The 24,061-nt window shown below is 34.7% G+C and overlaps 1 protein-coding gene and 1 long non-coding RNA gene across 3 annotated transcripts in view; one reads left to right on the forward strand and one right to left on the reverse strand.

Moving 5' to 3' along the window:
- Positions 1 to 490: 490 nt before the first annotated feature.
- LOC147835429 (uncharacterized) lies at positions 491 to 3,672 on the forward strand. 2 transcript variants are annotated; one of them, XR_015500142.1, is made up of 2 exons: positions 491 to 1,150; positions 2,136 to 2,546. It is a non-coding gene; the product is annotated as an uncharacterized LOC147835429 (long non-coding RNA). The 2 variants fall into 2 exon arrangements; XR_015500141.1 differs by having other exon boundaries at positions 518 to 1,150; positions 2,148 to 3,672.
- Positions 3,673 to 6,987: 3,315 nt separating this feature from the next.
- Positions 6,988 to 24,061, reverse strand: part of galnt3 (UDP-N-acetyl-alpha-D-galactosamine:polypeptide N-acetylgalactosaminyltransferase 3 (GalNAc-T3)) — a 44,672-nt gene continuing 27,598 nt past the window's right edge. The window contains exons 5-11 of the mRNA XM_087268525.1: positions 19,133 to 19,367; positions 17,260 to 17,377; positions 13,327 to 13,527; positions 12,825 to 12,956; positions 10,077 to 10,178; positions 8,204 to 8,359; positions 6,988 to 7,555 (exon numbers count right to left, since the gene is read on the reverse strand). Of these exons, the coding sequence (XP_087124651.1) occupies positions 7,442 to 7,555; positions 8,204 to 8,359; positions 10,077 to 10,178; positions 12,825 to 12,956; positions 13,327 to 13,527; positions 17,260 to 17,377; positions 19,133 to 19,367 (1,058 nt within the window). The 3' untranslated portion in view covers positions 6,988 to 7,441. The remainder of the gene's footprint in view (positions 7,556 to 8,203; positions 8,360 to 10,076; positions 10,179 to 12,824; positions 12,957 to 13,326; positions 13,528 to 17,259; positions 17,378 to 19,132; positions 19,368 to 24,061) is intronic.

Below are 24,061 nucleotides of genomic sequence, written 5' to 3' on the forward strand. Positions count from 1 at the left end.
ATGTTAAGCTTATTTTTAAAGTCTTTTATTAAAACTGTTGTTATGCAAATAGAAAGCATTACACAATAAAAATAAATAAATAAATAAATAAATCAATAGTTATTACACTTTTATTTTAGTTATTACTCTAGATATTACTGGCACTTTCTCTATAATACTGTTTTAATTTTAAGGTTATTTTTAATAAAGGACGAGTTTGATTTTTTTAAACAGAATTCATCTCATAATTTTGACTTTTTGTTTCTTTCAACTTGTTGATATCACAATAGCTTTACTCTCATCATTTTGACTGTCTCATAATTAAGACTTTTTTATATCAAAATTTTAGAACAAATAAAAAATATATATATATATATATATATATATATATATATATATATATATATATATATATATATATATATATATATAAACCACAGCAAAGGCCTGTCAGAAAAACACACTTCACCTTTACAGATTAACCAAACGAAGAAAGTGGAACTGTTATAGACAGTCTGAACACACTGAATGTTGTGATGGGAATCTGGATCGCGCCTTGGCTTTATAACCAGTGGTTTACTTCAATGAGAATGCCTTCATTTTCTGACTCTTCTTTTGCCATTGTTTCAGATTCTACAAAGACAAAAGTCACACTGTGTGTTTTTTGTTTTGGTTTTTTGCCTTCAAGAATTTATTTACTGGACGTGGTTCCAGATTTGTTTTTAATTCACCTCTTGACTTATTGACACACACACACACACACACACACAGTGCTGGTGCAACAGACCTCAGTCTTTTGATGCATTATGGGATATGAAGGACACGTGTACAGATGTAATGTACTGCAGCGGGACCGGATGAACTGGCAGCAAACACTCGTCATATCATGTTACCAGTTAGAATCGCAGTTCTCGTTCTGTTTTCAGTATTTCTTATGAATGATCTATTATAATGTGTATTTATTGTGCGTTCCTTCAGCGGTATGTATTGAATAAAAACTCTCTTTGTTAAAGCGCTCCTTGTTGCGTCAGAAATCTGTAAGTGGGAAGAGGTATGTTAGGACAAACACGGATGGATGGATGGATGCTTGGATGGATGGACAGATGGGTGGATGAACAGATGGATGGGCAGATGGATGGATGGATGGATGGGCAGATAGACGGATGGACGGGTGGACGGAAGGATAGAGGGATGGACGGATGGATGGATGGATGGATGGATGGATGAAACATTGGAATGAAGAATGGGTGGATGGATGAAACAATTATTGGATGCATGGATGAATGGATAGATGGGTGGTTGGTTGGATGGGCAGATGGATGGACAGATGGATGGGCAGATAGATGGATGGATGATGGTTGGACAGATGGATGGATGGATGGATGGATGGATGGACGGATGGATGGGCAGATAGATGGATGGGTGGGTGGGTGGTTTGATGGATGGGCAGACGAATTAATAGATGGATGGATGGATCGGTGGGTGGGCGGATGCATGGATGAACGGATGGATGGAAGGATGGATGAATGGGCGGATGGATGGATGAATGGGCGGGTGGTTGGATAGGCGAATGGATGGATGGGCAGATGGATGGACAGAGGGATAGACAGATGGTTGGGGGAATGCATGGATAAATAGATAGATGGACGGTTGGATGGATGGGCAGATGGATGGATGGATGGTTAGGTGGATGGACAAACGAATGGACAGATGACGGGTAGGATAATGAATAGATGGATGGATGGATGGATGGATGGATGGATGGATGGATGGATGGACGGATGGGCGGTCGGAGGGTTGGGCGGATGAGTGGATGGACGGGTGGTTGGGTAGATGTATAGATGAATGGATAGATGAGTGGATGGATGGATGTACAAATAGAATGATGGGCGGAGAGATGTGTGGATGGGTGGTGGGTGGATGTATAGATGGATAGATAAATGGATTGGGGGCTTGATGGGTGGAGGCATGGATAGATGGATGATTGGATGGTTGGATGGACTGATGGATAGATTGATGGGCAGGCAGATGGATGGATGGAGAGAGGGAAGGATGGGTGGATGGTTGGGCATATCCATGGACCGATGGATCATTGATCTGGTGGGTGGATGGATGGATGATTGAGCAGATAGAAACATAACTTGATGGGTGGATAGATTGAATGATAGATCTAAAAATGAATGGATGGACACATAGATGAAAAGACAATGACAGGTGGAACAATGATTAGATACAGCAGGTAGATTAAACGATTAAATTAAAAGAGTGAATAAATGAATGGATGGACGGATGGATAAAATGACAGATGATACAGATGGATGAATAGATGGCTGGGTAAAAGGAAGGAAGGATAAATGAATGGATGGATAGAACAGTGGAAAGATGAGTGAAACAACAACACAATGAATAGATAGATAATTTATTGAAAAAAATAAGGATGATAGATAAAATGACAATAGGATGAATAAACAAATAATTGGATGGATGGATGAATAGATAGATAGATGGGGCAGCAGAAAGATGAATCACACAACAAAACAATCAATAGATAGAAAAAAATAATAAAGGATAGATAGAAATATAGATAAATGACAATAGGAAGGATAGACTGACAGACGGATAAAATTACAGATAATACAATGAATAAAAATGGACAGATAACGGAATAAAGGATGAACGAATGAGTGACAAAATATACAGACAGACAGACAGACACAGATAAATAGATAGATAGATAGATAGATAGATAGATAGATAGATAGATTGATAGATAGATAGATAGATAGATAGATAGATAGATAGATAGATAGATAGATAGATAGATAGATAGATAGATAGATAGATAGATAGATAGATAGATAACTAGATGTTAAAATAATTCATGGATGAACGATGGATAGATGGATGAATAGAGGAAGGAAGGAAGGATGTATGGATGGATGTATGGATGGATGAATGGATGGATGGAAGGGAAGAAAGGAAGGATGAATGGATGGATGGATGGATGGATGGATGGATGGATGGATGGATGGATGGATGGATGGATGGATGAACAGGACAAAGAGAATGATAGACGGCAGTAAACTAATGGATAGAACAAAACAATAAATGCATAAAGAGATAAATAAACAGACAGAACAATGAACTGATGGGTGGATGAAATGCTTTAGTATAGAACAAAGAACAGACAGAAATATGCATACAGCATAACAAACAGACAGACTGACAGACAGACAGACAGACAGACAGACAGACAGACAGAATCAAATCCATGTAATTTCTTCATTTTAATGGAAACTCCAACTAGTGATTTTTTTCATTTAGAAACAAACATTACATTTCATTTTTATCAAAATATATCCTAAACAAAGACACTAACTCTTTATGAATTCGTGGCAATCTTGCAGTTTTTAAACCGAACGGAGCTGAATTCGTCAACAGTAAACATCTGATGTAACCAACAGCAGTAGAAGTGTTCTGCTGGTCTGATCATTCTGAAGCTGGTGTTTTAGCGCCCTCTGCAGAGAGTCTGACAGCAGTACAGGCTTAACAATTTATCAAGTATTCACAATACTGGACAGCAGGTCAACATGTACAAAAGAAGCCTCTAATAAGCATACAGTATTGGTAAAATAAAAACGTAAAAAAAAAAACATCAAGCAGAAATTCCATTGGAAATGTTTTGACAGAGAATCTGTGATTGATCTCATTCCTGTTATGCAGCACATCTTCATGTTACAACCATATATGCCTTATTATATTACTTTTAAGGTATAAGTCAATGCTGTCATCTATTTTATTTATTTACATTTATTTAAAGATATTTAGTTGATTTATTTTATTAAAATATAATATTAATGTATTTATTTAAATAAAAATTTGCATTTGTCAATTTATTAAAATATATTTTAAAGTATTTTCATTTAATTTGTTATTTTATTTTATTTATTTCTGTGTTTATTTTATTTAATATTTATTTTAATTAAAATTTGTATTTATTAAAAAAAGTATTTCATTATCCTTATTTAAAGTTTATAATTTTTTAAGTACAATATTTAGGTATTTATTTAAATTAAATGTTGTAATTATTTGTTAATTTATCTAAATGTTTTTTAATTTAATTTGTATTTATTCATTTATGTATTTATGTATTTTATTTAAACTGTATTGATTTGAATTTCTTTAAAAGTATTTTAAAGAAAAGTATTTGTGCTTTATTAAAATTATTTTTTTTGTTATTTATTCAAATATATTTAAATGTATTTTAATGTAATTTGTATTTATTTATTTACTTCGACAAAGAAAAAAAAGAATTTAATTAAATAAAAAGTTGCTTTTATTAAGAAATATTTTAATTTAAGTATATACATTTATTTGAATTAAAATTTGTATTTATTTATTTATACTTAATTAAAAGTATTATAATTTAAAGTGTATTTAATTATTTTAAATTGCAATATCTATGTATTTTTATAAAAAATATTTACTTGTTAATTTATCAAAATTTATTTAAATGTATCTTAATGTAGTTTGTATTTATTCATGTATTTATTTAACTTAAAACTTGCAATTATTTATGTACATTTATTTAAAATAATTTTAATTAAAAGTTAATAATTTGTTTTATTTAAATTACAATGTTTAGGTATTTAATTAAAATTTTATTTATTTGTTAATTTATAAAAAAATTCTTTAAATGTATTTTAATTAAATTTTATTTATTTATTTACTTTGACAAAGAAAAACACAATATTCCAGTGGTTCATTTAAAATGTTTCCAAAAACACATATTTTTGGTCACAATAATGTTTAATAATAATAAATATATGGCATTTCCTTAATATATTAACAAGATGTGGCATAATTAATTAGTTTATGTCTTAATGTGAACTGGCAGTCCTGCAATGAGAAATGCATACTGTTATCAAACTCACAACTATTTTAATTAGGATTTTTTTTTAAATAAATACTAATATTCTAAACCCTCTTAAAACATTCAAGGTGCTCCAAAACAAGAATAGAAGTGTACTATTAGTAAAAATAAAGAAAAAAAAACTGAAAAGGGGATATGAAGCAAATACTTTCAAGTCTTTGGTGCTGTAAAATCTGCATGTAGCATACAATTATTTTAAGGCCACAGCTCTGGGTAGACTTTCGTAATCTGCATTTCACATTTTAAAAATGCAGCTGAAATTGAGTCCATTCAGTCCATTTGTATATAAAATCATCAAAAACATAATTTCACTCACAATGCAATGAAATGGAGAGAAAGACAGAGAAAAGAAAGCAACAAAAGTTGACTTCACTGCATGTTTCTGCATTGGCCCCCATAGACTGGAATGTCTTTGCATGCTCCATTTTGGTCCTAAAGATAGACTTTCCAGCAGCAATATTTTCCACATAGAAAAATAAATTAAAGTTCTGTCTCTCTGTTTGTGTGTGTGTGTGTGTGTGTGTGTGTGTGTGTGTGTGTGTGTGTGTGTGTGTGTGTGTGTGTGTGTGTGTGTGTGTGTGTAGAGTCAGAAATTAACACTCGCCAAACAGCAGCCACAAGTAAAAAATAAAAACTGGCTTTGGCAAGTACATAAACATAGATTTTATGAAAGAAAGTGCAATAAATGGTAAGCCATATAGATATTTACATTAGATGTCGCCTATGCTATTGTATCTATTGGAAGGAATCCGTCAATAGAGCCACCATATTAGTACAGTGTAGCGCTCCTTTGAAATGAATGTGAGACCAAGGTGCAGTGGTGGACTGGCTATCCAGAGCCAGAGATATATACATATATCAATATATGTCAATGTACAAGCAACCTCAAATTACAAATAAATAGCAAATATCGATATATAAGTTACGGCACGGGCATTGCTGACAAAGATCGTGTGTTTTTGTGCATGGACATGTATTATCCTCACTCATTGTTAATTTTTATCTAATCCATGTGCTGAAGCACACCTCCTCTCCTGCTTTCCCTTTTAATTCTAACGGAGGGAGTGATTAATTTGTGAATTATGAATGACTCGAGTTAACCAGCAATTTCCCTGCGTCTCAATGTGCATATCCAGCCTTCTGACCTAAACAGTATATAACATTTGTAATATTCAATCATTTAGAGTGGACAGTATGCACCTTAATGCTTAGGCACTGTTATGCTATCAGGCCCCCTTATAAGTTACTACAAAAACTAGCTGTTACTTCACTTAGCCGATAATAATACAAGCATCTTGTTGTCATATTTCATTTGTGTTGTTTGCTTATTTTATTCAACAAAACTAGCATAAGCCAAGCATTTAGTGTGAGTTGGTGCTACTTTGCCTTGTGGTCAGTGCAGGAAGTGACCGTATTATCACCAGTAACATGACTTGTTGAGTGTTCTGCCTCTATGCTTTGTTTGCTACCATTCCCAATAAGAGTCAGTTGCATTACACCATGTCGCATTTGCTATTTACATGGCGGACTTTGTAAGAGGAAAAGGGCTTTAGTGTTAAACTGACCATTTGCAGCAGGAGGATAAAGAGCAAGCCTCCTCCATTCGGCCTCTTTACTTTCTCTTTACTTTCATGGAGTAATGAAACGATGTAAACTTACTCCACTGAAGACATCCATTATCCTAAATATTATTATTATTATTTTTGTTAAGCACTAAGATTTGTTTCAACTAACCAATAAACCAATAAATGAACAATAATGTTTACACCACATCTGCACTTTGAAATCGCAGCAACAGCTGGAGGTTTGTGGTCCACAGCATGTTGCTGCATTGTTTACAGAGTTAATCCAGCCTGATCTCACAAGAAAACATAAGTATTTTACGTTTTGTCAGTTTAGTGGCTAATTCATACAAATTCAGTCGTACGAAAATGTACGATTTTAAAAAGGAGGCGTGGCACCCAACCCCACCCCTAACCCCAACCATCATTGGGTGATGAGCAAATCGTACTAAATTGTACGAATTAGATCAGAAGAATTCATACGAATAAGCCACTAAATCAAAAAGTTACGAATTGCTGTGCGATTGCTTTGACTGATCCTATACTTCCATGTTTCTTACCACAGCATGGCAGCCACGTGAATTAAGCGTATTAAGTCACTGTACATAAAGAGCACTACGAATCAAGCACTAATGTGGTCCAATGTCCATCAGGATGTTTTTTTTAAAAGAAAGCAGACAAGAAGTAAGGCACATCACCAGGTTTTGGAACATGAGCTGCATTGAAAATATGCAGCATTCACTGTCAAATAAATAAAAATGTATTTTATAAAAAATAAATAGCTAAATAGTTTCATGGAGGGTAAGAAACATATATGGCACCTAAATTTGACTTGAGTTAATTCTGACATTGGCAGCTATTGCAGAGAGTTAATTTTGGACCCTGTGTGTGTGGGTGTGCGTGTGTGTGTGCGTGTGTGAATGTGTGTGTGTGTGTGTGTGTGTGTTTGTGTGTGTGTGTGTCTCATTCAAGTGAAGAGCCAGAGCTGGTATTTGTCGTCTGGATTGCAGGGCACTAGTGAGGGGTTCTCGGGTCGAGCGCTCAGACACTGCTTTGAGGCCTTGTTATAGAACAGCTGATCCTGTTGAATAAAATAACAGAGCAGAATTTATGAGCCAAATCACAAAACCAAACACTGGCCAGCTTAAATTAGCATTACACAGACAGACATGCACTAAAAAATGGGCTCTTGCCTCATGATGTCTGAATATGCTTGGGTTTATTCTGCTCAATAAGTTTATTGCAGATTCGCACATTGCGATATTCATCCTGAAGCGATATATTGTGCAGCCCTTTCACAAAGTACAAATGGAATAAAACTAACCATATGGATTGTTTTTTTAGCTCACATTGCTAGTTTTGTGGTGAATAATTCATCTGTGCACTTCCTGTTTGTTTTCAGTTAAATTCTCAGATTAGGTCTGTCTGAGGTATTGAGCGTGGCTAACCTACTTAACCACGGCCCCTTCTGCTGTCAGTTTTGATAACAAACAGAAACGGTGAGGAGGAGGAGTCTGTTAGATTGTAATATTTCTCCACAAACCATTTTCCTGATATTTCTGAATGAAATGCCGACTTTGCTACATCCAACCACAGTAGAAAAAACAAGCCACACCCACTGTTTTCCCATTTAATATTCAATTTTTCTAGCAACTGTGTCACAATATGGGAAAAAAAGGTTGCAGCTTCCTGTTCAAGCAGACTTAAAAAAAAAAAACTGTAGTTTTACCTCCCGGAGCTCCCACTTCTGCTGCGGGCTTGTGATGGTGTTGTGGCCTTTATACTGACACTCCTCTAAGCGGACCATCGCTCCATCAGTTCCATCTAAACACAGCTCCTTCTGGATGTTGTGTCTGATCTCGTGATGCGTGGAGTACTCAAAATACTGTAGGAGCAGAGCAGAGAAATGACCTTCAGCATTCACTCAACATTTCATTAAAACTGATAAAGATGCCTCCACTGAGGTTCTGGAAGGCATACGGCATCAGGGGAGCTCATTAAAATGAGATTTATGATGTACCTTACAAATGCCATTCATGCTTGTGTTAAAACTAAACAGTGCAAAAAGGGAAGAACAGATTTTTGGTAAATTAATTAGGGGAGATGCATTTTGGTTTTGTTTCACCATAGAAAGTAGTTGCATGACTTATGAATACAATGTGTGAATTGTATAAAATGTTTCATGTTGGTATTTCTACTGTTTAGTGTATCAATTGTTCCATTTTAGGGATGGATGGACATACGGATAGAGGGATAGATCGACATATGGATAGAGGGATGGACGGACGGACGGACAGACGGACGGACGGACGGACAGACGGACAGACGGACAGACGGACAGACGGACAGACGGACAGACGGACAGACGGACAGACGGACGGACAGACGGACAGACGGACAGACGGACAGACGGACAGACGGACAGACGGACAGATAGATAGATAGATAGATAGATAGATAGATAGATAGATAGATAGATAGATAGATAGATAGATAGATAGATAGATAGATAGATAGATAGATAGATAGATAGATAGATAGATAGATAGACAGATAGATAGTAAAATAATAGACAGATGTAAAATAAAATGAAAAATGTAATACTTAATAAAAACTAATAAAATAATACTTAATAAAAAAGAAATAGAAGACAAAAATATATTTAATTAAATAAAAATAGAAATTAAAAACAAATTTTAACAACCTAAACACTTTAAAGCTAAAACTTTTACCTGACACAATATATATATATATAATTAAAATCCACACTGGTTTTATCAATCTTTAAGTAAACAAAAAATTAAGAAAGTAAATGAAAAGAATAAAAACAGCGTCATTTTATTTAACTATGATTTTTTGCACCAAATCTAAAATAAATTAATTAATAAATAGATGAAAATTTTTTTTAAATAAATGCTGAAATGAAATAGTTCGAAATAAAAAAAGAACACAAAAAGAAGAACAATAGTAAAATAAAGTTATTAAAATTACAAAATAAATATATATTTTTTGCAAATTATGTTTAAAAATCTGTATTAAAAAGGGAAAAAGAATTTCGGAGGCCAAACTGACTTTATATTATATGAGAATTATAATATATAAACACTGAATTACTTCAATTCTTACTATTCTGAATTTAATTTAATTTGATCAAATAAATAAATATAAAAGATAAAATTAGCTTGTTTTAATGTAAAATAAAATACTTCATGAAAGTACTAAAATAATACTTAATAAAAAGAAAAGAGGAAAACCAAAAAATAAAATTAAATAAAATTAAAAGATAAAAGTAAAAACAAATTCAAACAACCTAAACTATTTAACTTAAACATTTTACCTGACACAATTTATTATTACTATTATTATTATTATTATATTAAAATATACACAGGTTTTATTTACCTTTAAATGAACAAGACATGAAAAAGTAAATGAAAAGAATAAAAAACCCATTTTATTTAACTATGACTTTTTTTAACCAAATCTAAAATAAATTTATAAACAAAAAAAATTAAAAAGAAATAAAAAAGAAAGAGCTTTAGGTGCCATTTTATCAGTACTCTTGATTTATTGGCAGGACAAACTGTTCCTGCTCCAATTACCTGGTTTCCTCCCATCCCATGGCAGGGGTACATGATGAGAGGCTTCCCTCCCTCATTACTCTCACCCACGTCCAGACAGGCTTCCTTCCCCATGTTCCTGATCTGAAGAAGAACCAAGAGCAGATCAGCTGTACAAACACCAAAACTGCACAAATGCTGATTATACTACTGCAGTTCTGACACTGACACATTATGCTAAAAAAAGACAGGGGAACAGGTAGACAGCATTCATTCAAAATACAATATTAAAACGCATAATATGGCAGATTTTTTCATTAAAATATCCAAAAAAAATAATGGAACAGAGTTATATATTTGTGATGTATTTTGACTTGCGTACTTATATCACTATCTAGTTAACTACATGCTTATGATGTCACACATCAAGGATTTCTGCTTTGGTTTTATAGAAAACAGGGAAACACTAAAGAGACTTTAATATGTTGTGTGTTTATTAGTCTGCACAGATCAGCATTATAACAAAAGCTATGATTGTATTTTATCTAATAAAACAGCACTGCTGCTGTATGCCATATGATCATGAGATGAAGATGCTCTGCAATCAGCAATTGCTTCAGCGCTTCTAAGAGTTATCGGCCAAAAATCCTGTATCGGACAGATTTAGATTTTGCAATCATGCAGAAAAATCCGAACAATGTTTATATAACGGCTATCTGCCTCCAAATCTGAAGAGTTATCAGTTATCGTATCAGTCAAAAATTCTGTATCAGTGTATCCAATAATAACCCGATATCGGCCAATAAATATTGGTGAACGATACAAAAGTGCTTTATTATACTGCAAAATGAGGCATCATAACAATGCACTAATGAATCGCCAAACATTCTGTATTGGTGTATGCAATAATATCTCCATATCAGCCAATAAATATTGGTGGATGATTCAATAGTGCATTATTATACTGAAAAATGAGGCATCATAATAATGCACTGATGAATTGCCAAAAATTCTGTATTAATGCATTTAATAATAACCTGATTTCCGCCAATAAATATTGGTGGATGATTCATTAATGCATTATTATAATGTAAAATGAGGCATCATAATAATGCACTGATGAATCGCCAAAAATTCTGTACCAGTGCATCCAATAATAACCCGATATCGGCCAATAAATATTGTGTGATGATTCAAGAGTGCATTATTATAATGTAAAATGAGGCATTATAATAATGCACTGATGAATCGCCAAGAATTCTGTAACAGTGCATCCAATAATAACCCGATATCGGGCAATAAATATTGGGTGATGATTCAAGAGTGCATTATTATAATGTAAAATGAGACATCATAATAATGCACAAATGAATCGCCAAAAATTCTGTACCAGTGCATCCAATAATAACCCGATATCGGCCAATAAATATTGGGTGATGATTCAAGAGTGCATTATTATAATGTAAAATGAGGCATCATAATAATGCACAAATGAATCGCCAAAAATTCTGTACCAGTGCATCCAATAATAACCCGATATCGGCCAATAAATATTGGGTGATGATTCAAGAGTGCATTATTATAATGTAAAATGAGGCATTATAATAATGCACTGATGAATCGCCAAGAATTCTGTAACAGTGCATCCAATAATAACCCGATATCGGGCAATAAATATTGGGTGATGATTCAAGAGTGCATTATTATAATGTAAAATGAGACATCATAATAATGCACAAATGAATCGCCAAAAATTCTGTACCAGTGCATCCAATAATAACCCGATATCGGCCAATAAATATTGGGTGATGATTCAAGAGTGCATTATTATAATGTAAAATGAGGCATTATAATAATGCACTTATGAATCGCCAAGAATTCTGTAACAGTGCATCCAATAATAACCCGATATCGGCCAATAATTATTGGTGGATGATTCATAAGTGCATTATTATAATGTAAAATGAGGCATTATAATAATGCACTGATGAATTGCCAAGAATTCTGTAACAGTGCATCCAATAATAACCCGATATCGGCCGATGATTTTGGTGGATGATTCATTAGTGCATTATTATAATGTAAAATGAGGCATTATAATAATGCACTAATGAATCGCCAAACATTCTGTGTTAGTGCATTTAATAATAACCCGATACCGGCTAATAAATATTGGTGGATGATTCAATAGTGCATTATTATAATGTAAAATGAGGCATTATAATAATGCACTGATGAATCGCCAAACATTCTGTGTTAGTGCATCCAATAATATCTCCATATCAGCCAATAAATATTGGTGGATGATTTAATAGTGCATTATTATAATGTAAAATGAGGCATCATAATAATGCACTAATGAATCGCCAAATATTCTGTATTAATGCATTTAATAATAACCCGATACCGGCTAATAAATATTGGTGGATGATTCAATAGTGCATTATTATAATGTAAAATGAGGCATTATAATAATGCACTAATGCACTTAGGCAAATAAGTAGTCCTTATGGCTGCTTGACAGCTGTTATTCTTTAAAGTAGATGTAATGTTAAAAAATTAAATACCTCATGCAACGTTTTCACATTTTTTACATGTAGTTATTTTGCAGACATTGTTATCCATTTGTTTCCTTATATAAAGAAGTCATGGATGATTTTCAATATTGATTTGATCATTCAGATTATTTGATTTGCAATATCTGTCCTAGAACCTCTAATGTTGTGAAAGATTATAATCATAATCAAATACGGTGACTGTATTGTATGTTGAGTTAAACTCCAGACTCACCGCACCGAACTGCAACGGGTTGAGATCAGGCATGAAGACCTCTGGATAAACGTTCTTCAAATACCAGGAAAAGCTCTTACACTGGAGCCTTTCCCGGAGATCCACACGCCTGGAGACGTCTCCGAACGAGTGCTGGAGAGAAAGAGAAACTACAGTATTATCAGGACATCAGAGAAACATTCTATCAAATCTTTGAGCTCACTTACGCAGAATTTACAAAGTTAAACAATAAAAACAACTTCAATATTAGGTGAAAAGACAGATTGTATCCTACTAGCAGCAAATAATAATAATTAATAATAATAATATTCATTTGTTTTATTATGTTAATAATACTTAATTAAATACATTCTGTAAACTGTTTATTATTTGTTTACTTTATTTATTCATGTAAGTATGTATGCATGTATTAATTAAATTATGCTTTTGCTGTGATATGAAAGCACATACAAGTAGAATAAATACATTTATGAATATACTTAAAAGGGCCAGTAAGCTGTACCTCTTTTGCGATTTGAGCGGCCTGCTGGTTCCTCCGGTAAAAGATCTCTTTATAGTCATCCATCCAGACCTCGGCCAGACGCACCTGGTTGCGAGCGATCACCTGTGTGCCTTTAGGGAAAGTGTGTGGACTCTTAGTGCGAAACACGTGGCCGACGACTGAACACGGGATGATTTCTAGCTGTCCGCCACACTGCCACACCTAAAGGTCAAGAGCAGCAAATCACGACTAGAAAAAACAGCAGATGATATGACTTGAAATAGAAGAGCTGTTTTAAAGGTCATGTGAGATACTTTGAAATGTGCATTTCCTATTAGAAATTGTGTATAATCTGAATTGAAACACAAAGAGAGAGTGGGGCTGTAGCTCCTCTCCTTTTGTAAAACAGCCAATAGCATTTTGAGCTCAAGTGCATCAATGAAGAGCAAATGAAAAGTGTCTTAAAGGGAACGGGACATGTCAGATACTTGGAAGGATTTGATTGGTTAGAACAGGGGTGCCCAAACTCTGTCCTGGAGGGCCGGTGTCCTGCAGATTTTCACTTCAACCCCAATTAAACACACATGATGCTAATCAAGCTAATCAAGTTCTATCTTGGCATACTAGAAACTTCCAGGCAGGTGTGCTGAGGCAAGTTGGAGCTATATGGAGGGCACCGGCCCTCCAGGACCAAGTTTGGGCACCCTTGGGTTAGAAGATCTGATGAGAAACTGGCGTATGAGGTGATGTAAAAAAAAATAGTTGATCTATTTAGACCAGGGGTGATCAACTCTGTTCCTGGAGATCTACCTTGCTGCAGAATTTAGCTCCAACCCTAATCAAACACAACTAAACCAACTTGAAGGAGCACTTGGTAATTAAAGTCAGGTGTGTTTGATCAAGGTTGCAGCTAAAAATCTGTAGAAAGGTAGATCTCCAGAAACAGGGTTGGGCACCCATGATTTAGACGAAAGTGACAAACCGCAAGCTCTGGATGTATATATATACTTACAAATGTAATTTATACTTTTGGTCTATATATATATATATATATATATATATATATATATATATATATACACACTCATACATACAGTGCATCCGAAAAGCAATCATAGCGCTTCACTTTTTCCACATTTTTTTATGTTACAGTCTTATTCCAAAATGGATTAAATTCATTTATTTCCTCATAATTCTACACACAACAACCCATAATGACAATGTGAAAAAAGAGTTTTTGAAATTGTTGCAAATTTATTAAAAATAAAAAAGCTGAAAAAAAAAAAAAAAAAAAAAAAAAAAAATCGCATGAACAGAAGTATTCTAAATTGAGCTCAGGCACATTCTGTTTCCACTGATCATTCTTGAGAGGTTACAGCAGCTATTTTAGGGTGCTTTCACACCTACACTTTTGTATCGGAACGTATCTCGTTTGCCCAGTTAGCGCGGTTCGTTTGGCATATGTGAACAGGTCAATCGCACTCTGTTCCGCGCCAAAGTAATTGCTCCGAGATCACTTGAATGAGGTGGTCTCGGCTCGATTGAAACGAACCCTGGAGCGGTTCGATTGTAGTGAGAAAGCGATCCAATCCGAGCGTGGTTGTATCACTGTGTTTTATGGATATGTAATTGGCATACGGCTATATGAAGAGAGAATTATGAGTGGGGTGGGAAGTTTCGCGAGTCTCCGGATGCCCGCAAACGAGTGATGATCTCCCGGTAATCTCGCGTCTCACTCCAGGTCCTCAAATAGGCATCGTCGCGCACCCTTCTCACCCCTCCCCACCGCATCTCTCCTCAGACAGGTCGCTCGCGCGCGCGCACCCTGTCAATTACCACCAAACCACCACCTCTCCTGACAGCTTAGCGGGACGCTGCAAAATAAACCCTGACACTCTGACCAATGTAAGGAGAGTTTACTCGCACATGACTTGTTTTAGCTCTTTTGGTACGATTAGAAACTTTGCAGTGTGAAAGCGAACCGCACCAAGAGCAAAGAGCAACAATGTAACATTTGTAATCTCTGTTTCGGAACAACTGAATCGATTCACAGGTGGGAAAGCACCCTTAGAGTTCACCTGTGGTCAATTCAGTTGATTGGACATGATTTGAAAAGGCATACACCTGTCTATATAAGGTCCCAGGGTTGACAATGCATGTCAAAGCACAAACCAAGCATGAAGACAAAGGAATTTTCTGTAGACCTCCGAGACAGGATTGTCTAGAAGCACAAGGCTGGGGAAGGTTACAGAAAAAATTCTGCTGTTCTGAAAGTTCAATGAGCACAGTGGCCTCCATCATCCGTAAGTGGAAGATGTTTGCAACCACCAGGACTCTTCCTAGAGCTGGCCGGCCATCTAAGCTGAGTGATTGAGGGAGAAGGGCCTTAGTCAGTGAGGCGATCAATAACCTGATGGTCACTCTGTCTGAGCTCCAGCGTTCTTCTGTGAAGAGAGGAGATACTTAGAGAAGGACAACCATCTGTGCAGCAATCCACCAATCAGGCCTGTACAGTTAAGTGGCCGGATGGAAGCCACTCACCACCTGGAATTTGCCAAAAGGCATCTGAAGGACTCTCAGACCATAAGAAACTAAATTCTCTGCTCTGATGAGACTAAAATTGAACTCTTTGGAGTGAATGCCAGGCATTAAGTTTGAAGAAAACCAGGCACCGCTCATCACCAGACTAATAACATCCCTACAATGAATCATGGTGGTGGCAGCATCATGCTGTGGGGATGTTTTTCAGCAGCAGGAACTGGAAGACTAGTCAGGATAGAGGGAAGGATGAATGCAGCAATGTACAGAGACATCATAAATGAAAACCTGCTTCAGAGTGCTCTTGACCTCAGACTGGGGCGACGGTTCATCTTCCAAAAGGACAATGACCCAAAGCACACCGCCAAAATATCAATGGAGTGGCTTCACAACAACTCTGTGAATGTCCTTGAGTGGCCCAGCCAGAGCCCAGACCTAAATCCTATTGAACATGATTTAGAAATCCTATCTGAAAATGACTGTACGCCGTCGCTTTCCATCCAACCTGACAGAGCTAATGCAAAGAGGAATGGGCAAAAATTCCCAAAGACAGGTGTGCCAAGCTTGTGGCATCATATTCAAAAAGACTTGAGTCTGTAATTGCTGCCAAAGGTGCATCAGCAAAGTGTTGAGCAAAGGCTGTGAATACTGATGTACATGTGATTTTTCAGCTTTTTTATTTTCAATAAATTTGCAACAATTTCAAAAACTCTTTTTTCACATTGTCATTATGGGGTATTGTGTGTAGAATGTTGAGGAAATAAATGAATGTAATCCATTTTGAAGAAGGCTGTAACAAAAAAATGTGGAAAAAGTGAAGCGCTATGAATACTTTCCGGATGCACTGTACATATATATATATATATATATATATATATATATATATATATATATATATATATATATATATATATATATATATATATATATATATATATATATATATATATATACATGAATGTGGATTCAGCACATCCTTATTGAATAAGTACATTTACTTATTCCAAACACTTGAACAGTACTGTACATGCACTAAAGAGTAATAAGAATAAGAATATAATAATAATAATAATAATAATAATAATAATAATAGATATAAATATAATAGTAATAATAATAATAATAATAATAATAATAATAATAATAGATATAATAATAATAGATATAATAATAATAATAATAATAATAATAATAATAATAATAATAATAATAATAATAATAATAATAATAATAATTTATGTTATTCATGATGCACTTTTCTTAAACAAACAGAACTACCACGTATACAAAACAAAAATAAGAATACAACTAAAATCTCCATAATAACCTTGCATAATAAAACCTTAATAATTCAAACCACAACAATCAGTAAAAAAATAATCAAGCAAAATAAACATGAAATGAGTTTGGACTTACTCTGAAGGACATCTCAATGTTTTCTCCTCCCCAAATCTCCATCTCCTCGTCATAGCTTCCTATGTGGTAGAAATAATCTCTGGAAATGGAGAACAATCCACCTGCGAATGTCGGCGTCCTGTGAAAGTGAACATGAATACAGTATAAATGTTTCTTCTGTTTTATAGATGGTCATTAGACAGAAAATGAGTGAAATGTGTGTTGCTCCCAAGTGTGTGTGGGTGTGTGATAATAAAAACAACATTTAAATCAAACAACAAGCCATGAGTAGAATAAAATCTATTTACTCTCTCAGTAAAAAAAGCATTTACAGAACAGCCCTGCAGCTTCTAAACTTTATTTCCCGCTAAACACAGTAGGAAAACATACAGGAATGAATGAAATGTTAAATAAATTAAAATAGAAAACAGCTATTCTACAATTTCATAATATTTCACAATGTTGCTACTGTATTTCTGACGAAACGGTGAACACATGTGAGTGTTACACATTCTGTAAGCTTTTTTTTAAATTCAGCAACATTTAACAGTAACGCCTCAAATATTAACATTAATACATCTAAAGCATTTCTTAGTTAATTTGAAAAATTATTGATTTTTTGTTTTTAACAAATTAATATTTGTTACTTATTTTGTTACTATTTGATAATTAGGGCTCAGCTAACAACAATTTTAAAACACTGTAACATTTGCATTGTTCAATGTGGGGTTTATTATATTTGAAAATATCTAAATCCACAAAACTGAAAACTATTTAATTGCTTGTCATTAAATAAATAATTGTATAATACATATATTACTATTTATATATTATATTATTAATATTATATGTAAATATTATAATATAGCCATTTCGAGGGATGCAAACAAAAACAATGGTCCCAACGTATTTCCTGTTTTACATTTTTTCATTTCTATATCTTCCAAGCAAAAAGAGCCCCATATTCAAAAATAATGCTATAACAGCTGTTTTAGAATTAAGTTATGATTGAATTGCATCTTGTTACAGTAATGAAATAATTTGATAACAGCTAGGAAATGTTCATGGGCCAATGACACATTGAAATGGTCTATATTATATTAATATATTATAAAATAAACATTTTATATTAAACTATTAAAAATATCTATCAAATCTAAAAATATTTTAACCAAGAAATACCTCACATACAAAATACAAAAACTACATGTAGCAAAATACAATTAACTAAAGGGAAAAGTGTGTGTTTGTATAATATGTTTAGATATACAGTCGAAGTCAGAATTATTAGCCCCCTTGTTTATTTTTCCCTGATTTCTGTATAAAAAAATAAGAAACAGGGGGGCTAATAATTCTGACTTCAACTGTGTGTGTGTGTGTATTCATTTTCTTTTCGGCTTTAGTCCCTTTATTAATTCGGTGTCGCCACAGCGGAATGTACCACCAACTTATCCAGCACGATTTACAAAGTGGATGCCCTTCCAGCCGCAACCCATTTCTAGAAAACCTCCACACACACCCATTCACATTCGTACACTATGCACAATTTAGCCTACTCAATTCACCTGTACCGCATGTCTTTGGACTGTGGGGGAAACCGAAGCACCCGGAGGAAACCCACGCAAAAACAGGGAGAACATGCAAACTCCACACAGAAACGCCAACTGACCCAGTCGAGGCTCAAACCAGCGACCTTCTTGCTGTGAGGCGACAGCACTACCTACTGCGCCACTGTGTCGCCATATATATATATATAAACAATAATATGGCTTAGTAATACTAAAATTCCTTCATGGTCTCCTAACACAAATTAATTAAGATAACTTAATTGTTTTTACCAATTTACTTAGATTGACCAAAAAAAAAATTAAGCTGTCCTCAAGAACCTCCTTACTTAATAGGGTACGTCTCATCCTTGCGTCTACGCCTCTCATGATCAGGAAGAGTCTCCCAGCCGAAGGAAAGACCCCAGTCGAAGTTCCCCCTGTTATGATGCTGTCCGTACGGCGAGGGTTTCATGAACTCAAATGTGTTCAGGTCAATGGTGGTGATGTCCGGACTCACGACAGCGCTCGAGTTCTCTGCTATCCTGGCCAACAGCGGCTCGAGCCATCCGTGGAAACATTCACCTGAAAAAGCCAAGCAGAAACAAAATAATAAGAGTAATATTTAATCTCCACCATAGACGAGCTATTTTCCAATCATAGTTGCGAGTTAAATTTATGCGCAAAAAATGTAATATTGCATAAAACATTTGAAAATGGATGCCAATTACTGCATCAATATCAATTATTAGCAAAATCTGTTTTAAAATTCAAAACAATATAGAAAAATATTATATAATAAATAATATTATTAAACAGGGTGACATGGTGGCTTAGTGATTAGTACAGTTGCCTCACAGCAAGAAGGTCGCTTGTTCAAGTCCCAGCTGGGTCAATTGGCATTTCTGTGTGGAGTTTGCATGTTCTCCCCGTGTTGGCGTGGGTTTCCTCTGGGGCTCCAGTTTCCCCCAGAGTCCAAAAACATGTGCTATATGTGAGAATAAACTAAATAAACATATTCTGGATAAGTTGGCGGTTCAGTCCGCTGTAGCCAAAAGAAAATGAATATCATTAAACAAAAAAAATTAATAAATAAATTACAAGTGTGGTTCCTAAACAGAATATGCTTGACATTAAAATCCTACAACCTGCCAAATGCAGGTAGATTTCAGCTGTGGCTGGTTAGACGATCACTAGCCACTTTTGCTGGTTGAAGATCATTTTTAAACTGTAGCTTTCTTAAAAAAAAAAAAAAAAAATCAATAATAAGGATGACCCGGTGCCAGCATGAGAGATGACAATAATAACTAGATTATTAAAGTTCGTCGAGACAAACTTTAGGCTGGCTTGAGAAAGTCTGTTGGAAATAGTTTGTTTAGTTTAAACAGTTTTAAAAAGTATGAAAAGATAGATAGATAGATAGATAGATAGATAGATAGATAGATAGATAGATAGATAGATAGATAGATAGATAGATAGATAGATAGATAGATAGATAGATAGATAGATAGATAGATAGATAGATAGATAGATAGATAGATAGATAGATAGATAGATAGATAGATAGATAGATAGATAGATAGATAGATAGATTAAAACAGTTTATGGATGGATGGATGGATGGATGGATGGATGGATGGATGGATGGATGGATGGATGGATGGATGGATGGATGGATGGATGGATGGATAGATAGATGGATAGATAGATGGATAGATAGATGGATAGATAGATAGATTAAAACAGTTTATGGATGGACGGACGGACGGACGGACGGACGGACGGACGGACGGACGGACGGACGGACGGACGGACGGACGGACGGACGGACGGACGGACGGACGGACGGACGGACGGACAGACAGACAGACAGACAGACAGACAGACAGACAGACAGACAGACAGACAGACAGATAGATAGATAGATAGATAGATAGATAGATAGATTTGAGGTCACAAAGTTAGATCTAATGTTAAGTCAATGACAGTCGTTTGCAATGGAAGTCTTTGGGGCAGTTGCTAGGGTACAGTATCTGGTAGTTAGGGGTGTGGCTAGAAAGTTAAAAGCTCATCAGTTATTGGACATGTTCAATACATATTTTCCCCACTGTATATATATATATAAAACCCTAACATGTCCTTTGAAGTTTGCACAATCATCTTTGTTTTCAGACTTGTATGGAGAATAATACCGCCTTAGGCCACAGAATACTCTCAAATACTTTTAATTATTTACTCTGATAAATAAACATAGCTGATATTAATAAATAAAACCATATTCTACATCAATTTGGGCAGTTTTTACATTCTGACTGACAGTTTCCCCATCAACCACTCCAGCGGAGGACAAAAACACTTTAAAATAACTCCATGAATGTTTAACAAGCCCAAACTCAGACAGAATTAAATAGCATCAGATTCTTTCCAGCAGCTCCAACTGACCACAGGCTTGTTATAAAAGCTGTGATTTTATTAAAAGGCGAGCCCTATTAATGTGAATCCAGCAACACATGTGTGTGGGAGTGATCCGCTCTTTAAAATGCCTCAGAAACTGAATGTGAATGGCATTAATGCATTAATTTATTTTTAAAAAGTAACATAATACTTCTACAGCATTTCTCAATCTTAGTTAATTTAAACAATTATTGATTTATAGTTTTTATTAAATTAATATTTGTTTCTTATTTTATTACTATTTGATTATTAAGGCTGAGCTAACATAACTACATAAGGTTTATTACTACATTATTAGCAATAATGTATTAGCAAACAACAATAAACAAATAAAACTGTAACAATATTACAGTATTATATTACAAGAAAAACACTTTAAAATAACACAATGAATGTTTAACAAAAAAAATTAAATGTTATAAATTTACATCTCAAACTGTGATTTGGTTTAAAAGTTATCTGACTAGAAGGAGGCAATGTGTATTTTATAATGGAAGTTATTCGGAAGTGAAAGATGTGGTGTGCAATGTGGTGTGCCTCAAGGAAGTTGTTTAGGACCATTGTTGTTTTCTATTTTTACCAACGATCTTTGGTTTTAAAGCATGCGAGGGCAGATATGTACGCAGATGATACAACATTATATCTACCAGCGGCATCGATAGAAAAATTACCTGCTGATTTAGATACATTTAGTTACATTTAGTAGTAGAGTGGGTACAGAATAATAAGTCATTTTAAATTTGACAATAACCAAAAGTATTGTGTTTGGATCAAACTCTCAATTCAAATGTATAGCACAGTTAAATTTGTCTGTAATGAGTGTGCCTATTGAACAGGTAGAGGACATTAGACTTCTTGGAGTTCTTCTTGATAGTAGGTTAAAGTGGTCAAAACAGATCGATAAAATGGTAATTGTTATGGGAAGAGGTTTATCAATTATTAAGAGATGTGTAGAATTTTTACCACATTGCTGTATCTCTCAAATTGTTCAGGCAATTGTTCTTTCTTATATAGATTACTGTCCAGTGGTATGCAGGCCCGGATTGGCTAATCGGGAGGACCGGGAGAATTCCCGGTGGGCCGGTCCGTTTTTTGGCCGCAAGGGCCGGTGTCCCTAGCTCCAGAATCTGTTGCTCTCAGCAATCACACTTTTTAAATTTATTTATTTACTTGACCACAGCCTTTTTATTCATTATTATACCGCAACTCTTCTCTTTTGATCTATTTTAATGATGATAAAACTCAGTTGTGTCATCATCCATAAAACGGTTGTTGTGGTCGAGCGGATAGCACGTTAGGTTAAGACGCCACGGACCCGGGTTCGATCCTCTTTAGAGTAATTTAGTGTTTTCATTTTTATTTATAAGACATATAATACTGTTAGGATTGTTGAACATTTGAAGTTCTAAAGCAGCTGTTTTCTCAAAAAAAAAAAAAAAACATGATAGTGTCATTAGAAACTGATTTGGAAATATTTATTTATTTACTTATTTTAATATAGTCAGTCGTGAACTGAGGTGGGCCGGTCTGAGGCTTAAAACTCCAGAGCTGAAAAGGTGTCCCACTCCGGCCCTGGTGGTATGGTCCAAGTGCATCAAGTAGAGAATTGTATAAGTTACAGTTAGTCCAAAATAGAGCGGCACGACTCATTTTACACTGCAATAGAAGAGTTAATATTATGAAAATGCATAAAACTTTAGGTTGGTTATTGGTGAAGGATAGGGGAATTGTTTCTCTGCTGAGTTTCATAGGAAATATTTCTGTGTCAAGAGGTCCAAATGTATTGTACTGTCAACTTTTGTATGGTAATGCTAGTCATTATTTTAACACCAGGCATGGTTTTAAAGGAATGTTTTTGCTTCCCATTTCAAAAAGTAATGCAAAGCAACACACTGTAATGTATAGAGGAATGAAAACATGGAATGAATTGCCATCAGACATTACATGCTTTGTAACAAGTAAAATGAGGTTTAAAAATCGTTTAAGACTGAAGTTAAGGGGATCGTGGAAAAGCTCCTTAAAGTGAATCTCTCTTGGGAGCCTTTAACGTTTTTACTGGATAAATTTCCAGAGGATCTGTCCCATGATCAGGAAACTTTGCTACATCTCCTGCTAATGGCTGCAAGAAAAAATATAACAATTAAATGGTTTAAACCTGAACCACCCACGGTTTCACAGTGGATACAAAATATCAGACAGTTATATTCAATGGAACAGTTGACAGCACAAATACAGCTGCAGACTCAAATCTTTGAAAGAAGATGGGGACCAGTTCAAAGCCTCATTGGATAGGTCACTTATGTCTCTAAGTTTGTATTTTTGCTTGAAGTTTGTCTATTTACTTTTATTTATTTATTTTTATTTTTTCCTCAGATCTATATTGTCATTATATATATCTTTATTTGTATGCTCGGGCCCAATCTCAGGACTGTTCTTATTACTGTTTGTATTTATGTCGACTGCTGTCAATAAAAGTTAAAAAAAAAAAAAAATGTTTAAGAAATATTTAATGGCACAATATAAACTGGATTGTTGATCTAGATGTTATGTATGAACTTTGTATTTTAATGTTTTTATTGGTCTTTGTTGTTATGTATTAATGTAATTTTGTGTTGTGTTCGATGGACCCCAGGAAGAAAAGCCACTATCTTTCGGATGAGACGTTAAACCGAGGTCCTGACTCTCCGTGGTCATTAAAAATCCCAGGATGTCCTTCGAAAAAAAAGTGGAGGTTTAACCCCGGCATCCTGGCCAAATCTGCCCACTGGCCTCTGTCTATTATGGCCTCCTAACCCTTCCCAAATCATAATTGGCTTCATCACTCT

The sequence above is a fragment of the Danio rerio genome, chromosome 9 (assembly GCF_052040795.2).
Source record: "Danio rerio strain M-AB ecotype USA chromosome 9, GRCz13ab, whole genome shotgun sequence".
NCBI classification, from domain to species: Eukaryota; Metazoa; Chordata; class Actinopteri; order Cypriniformes; family Danionidae; genus Danio; species Danio rerio.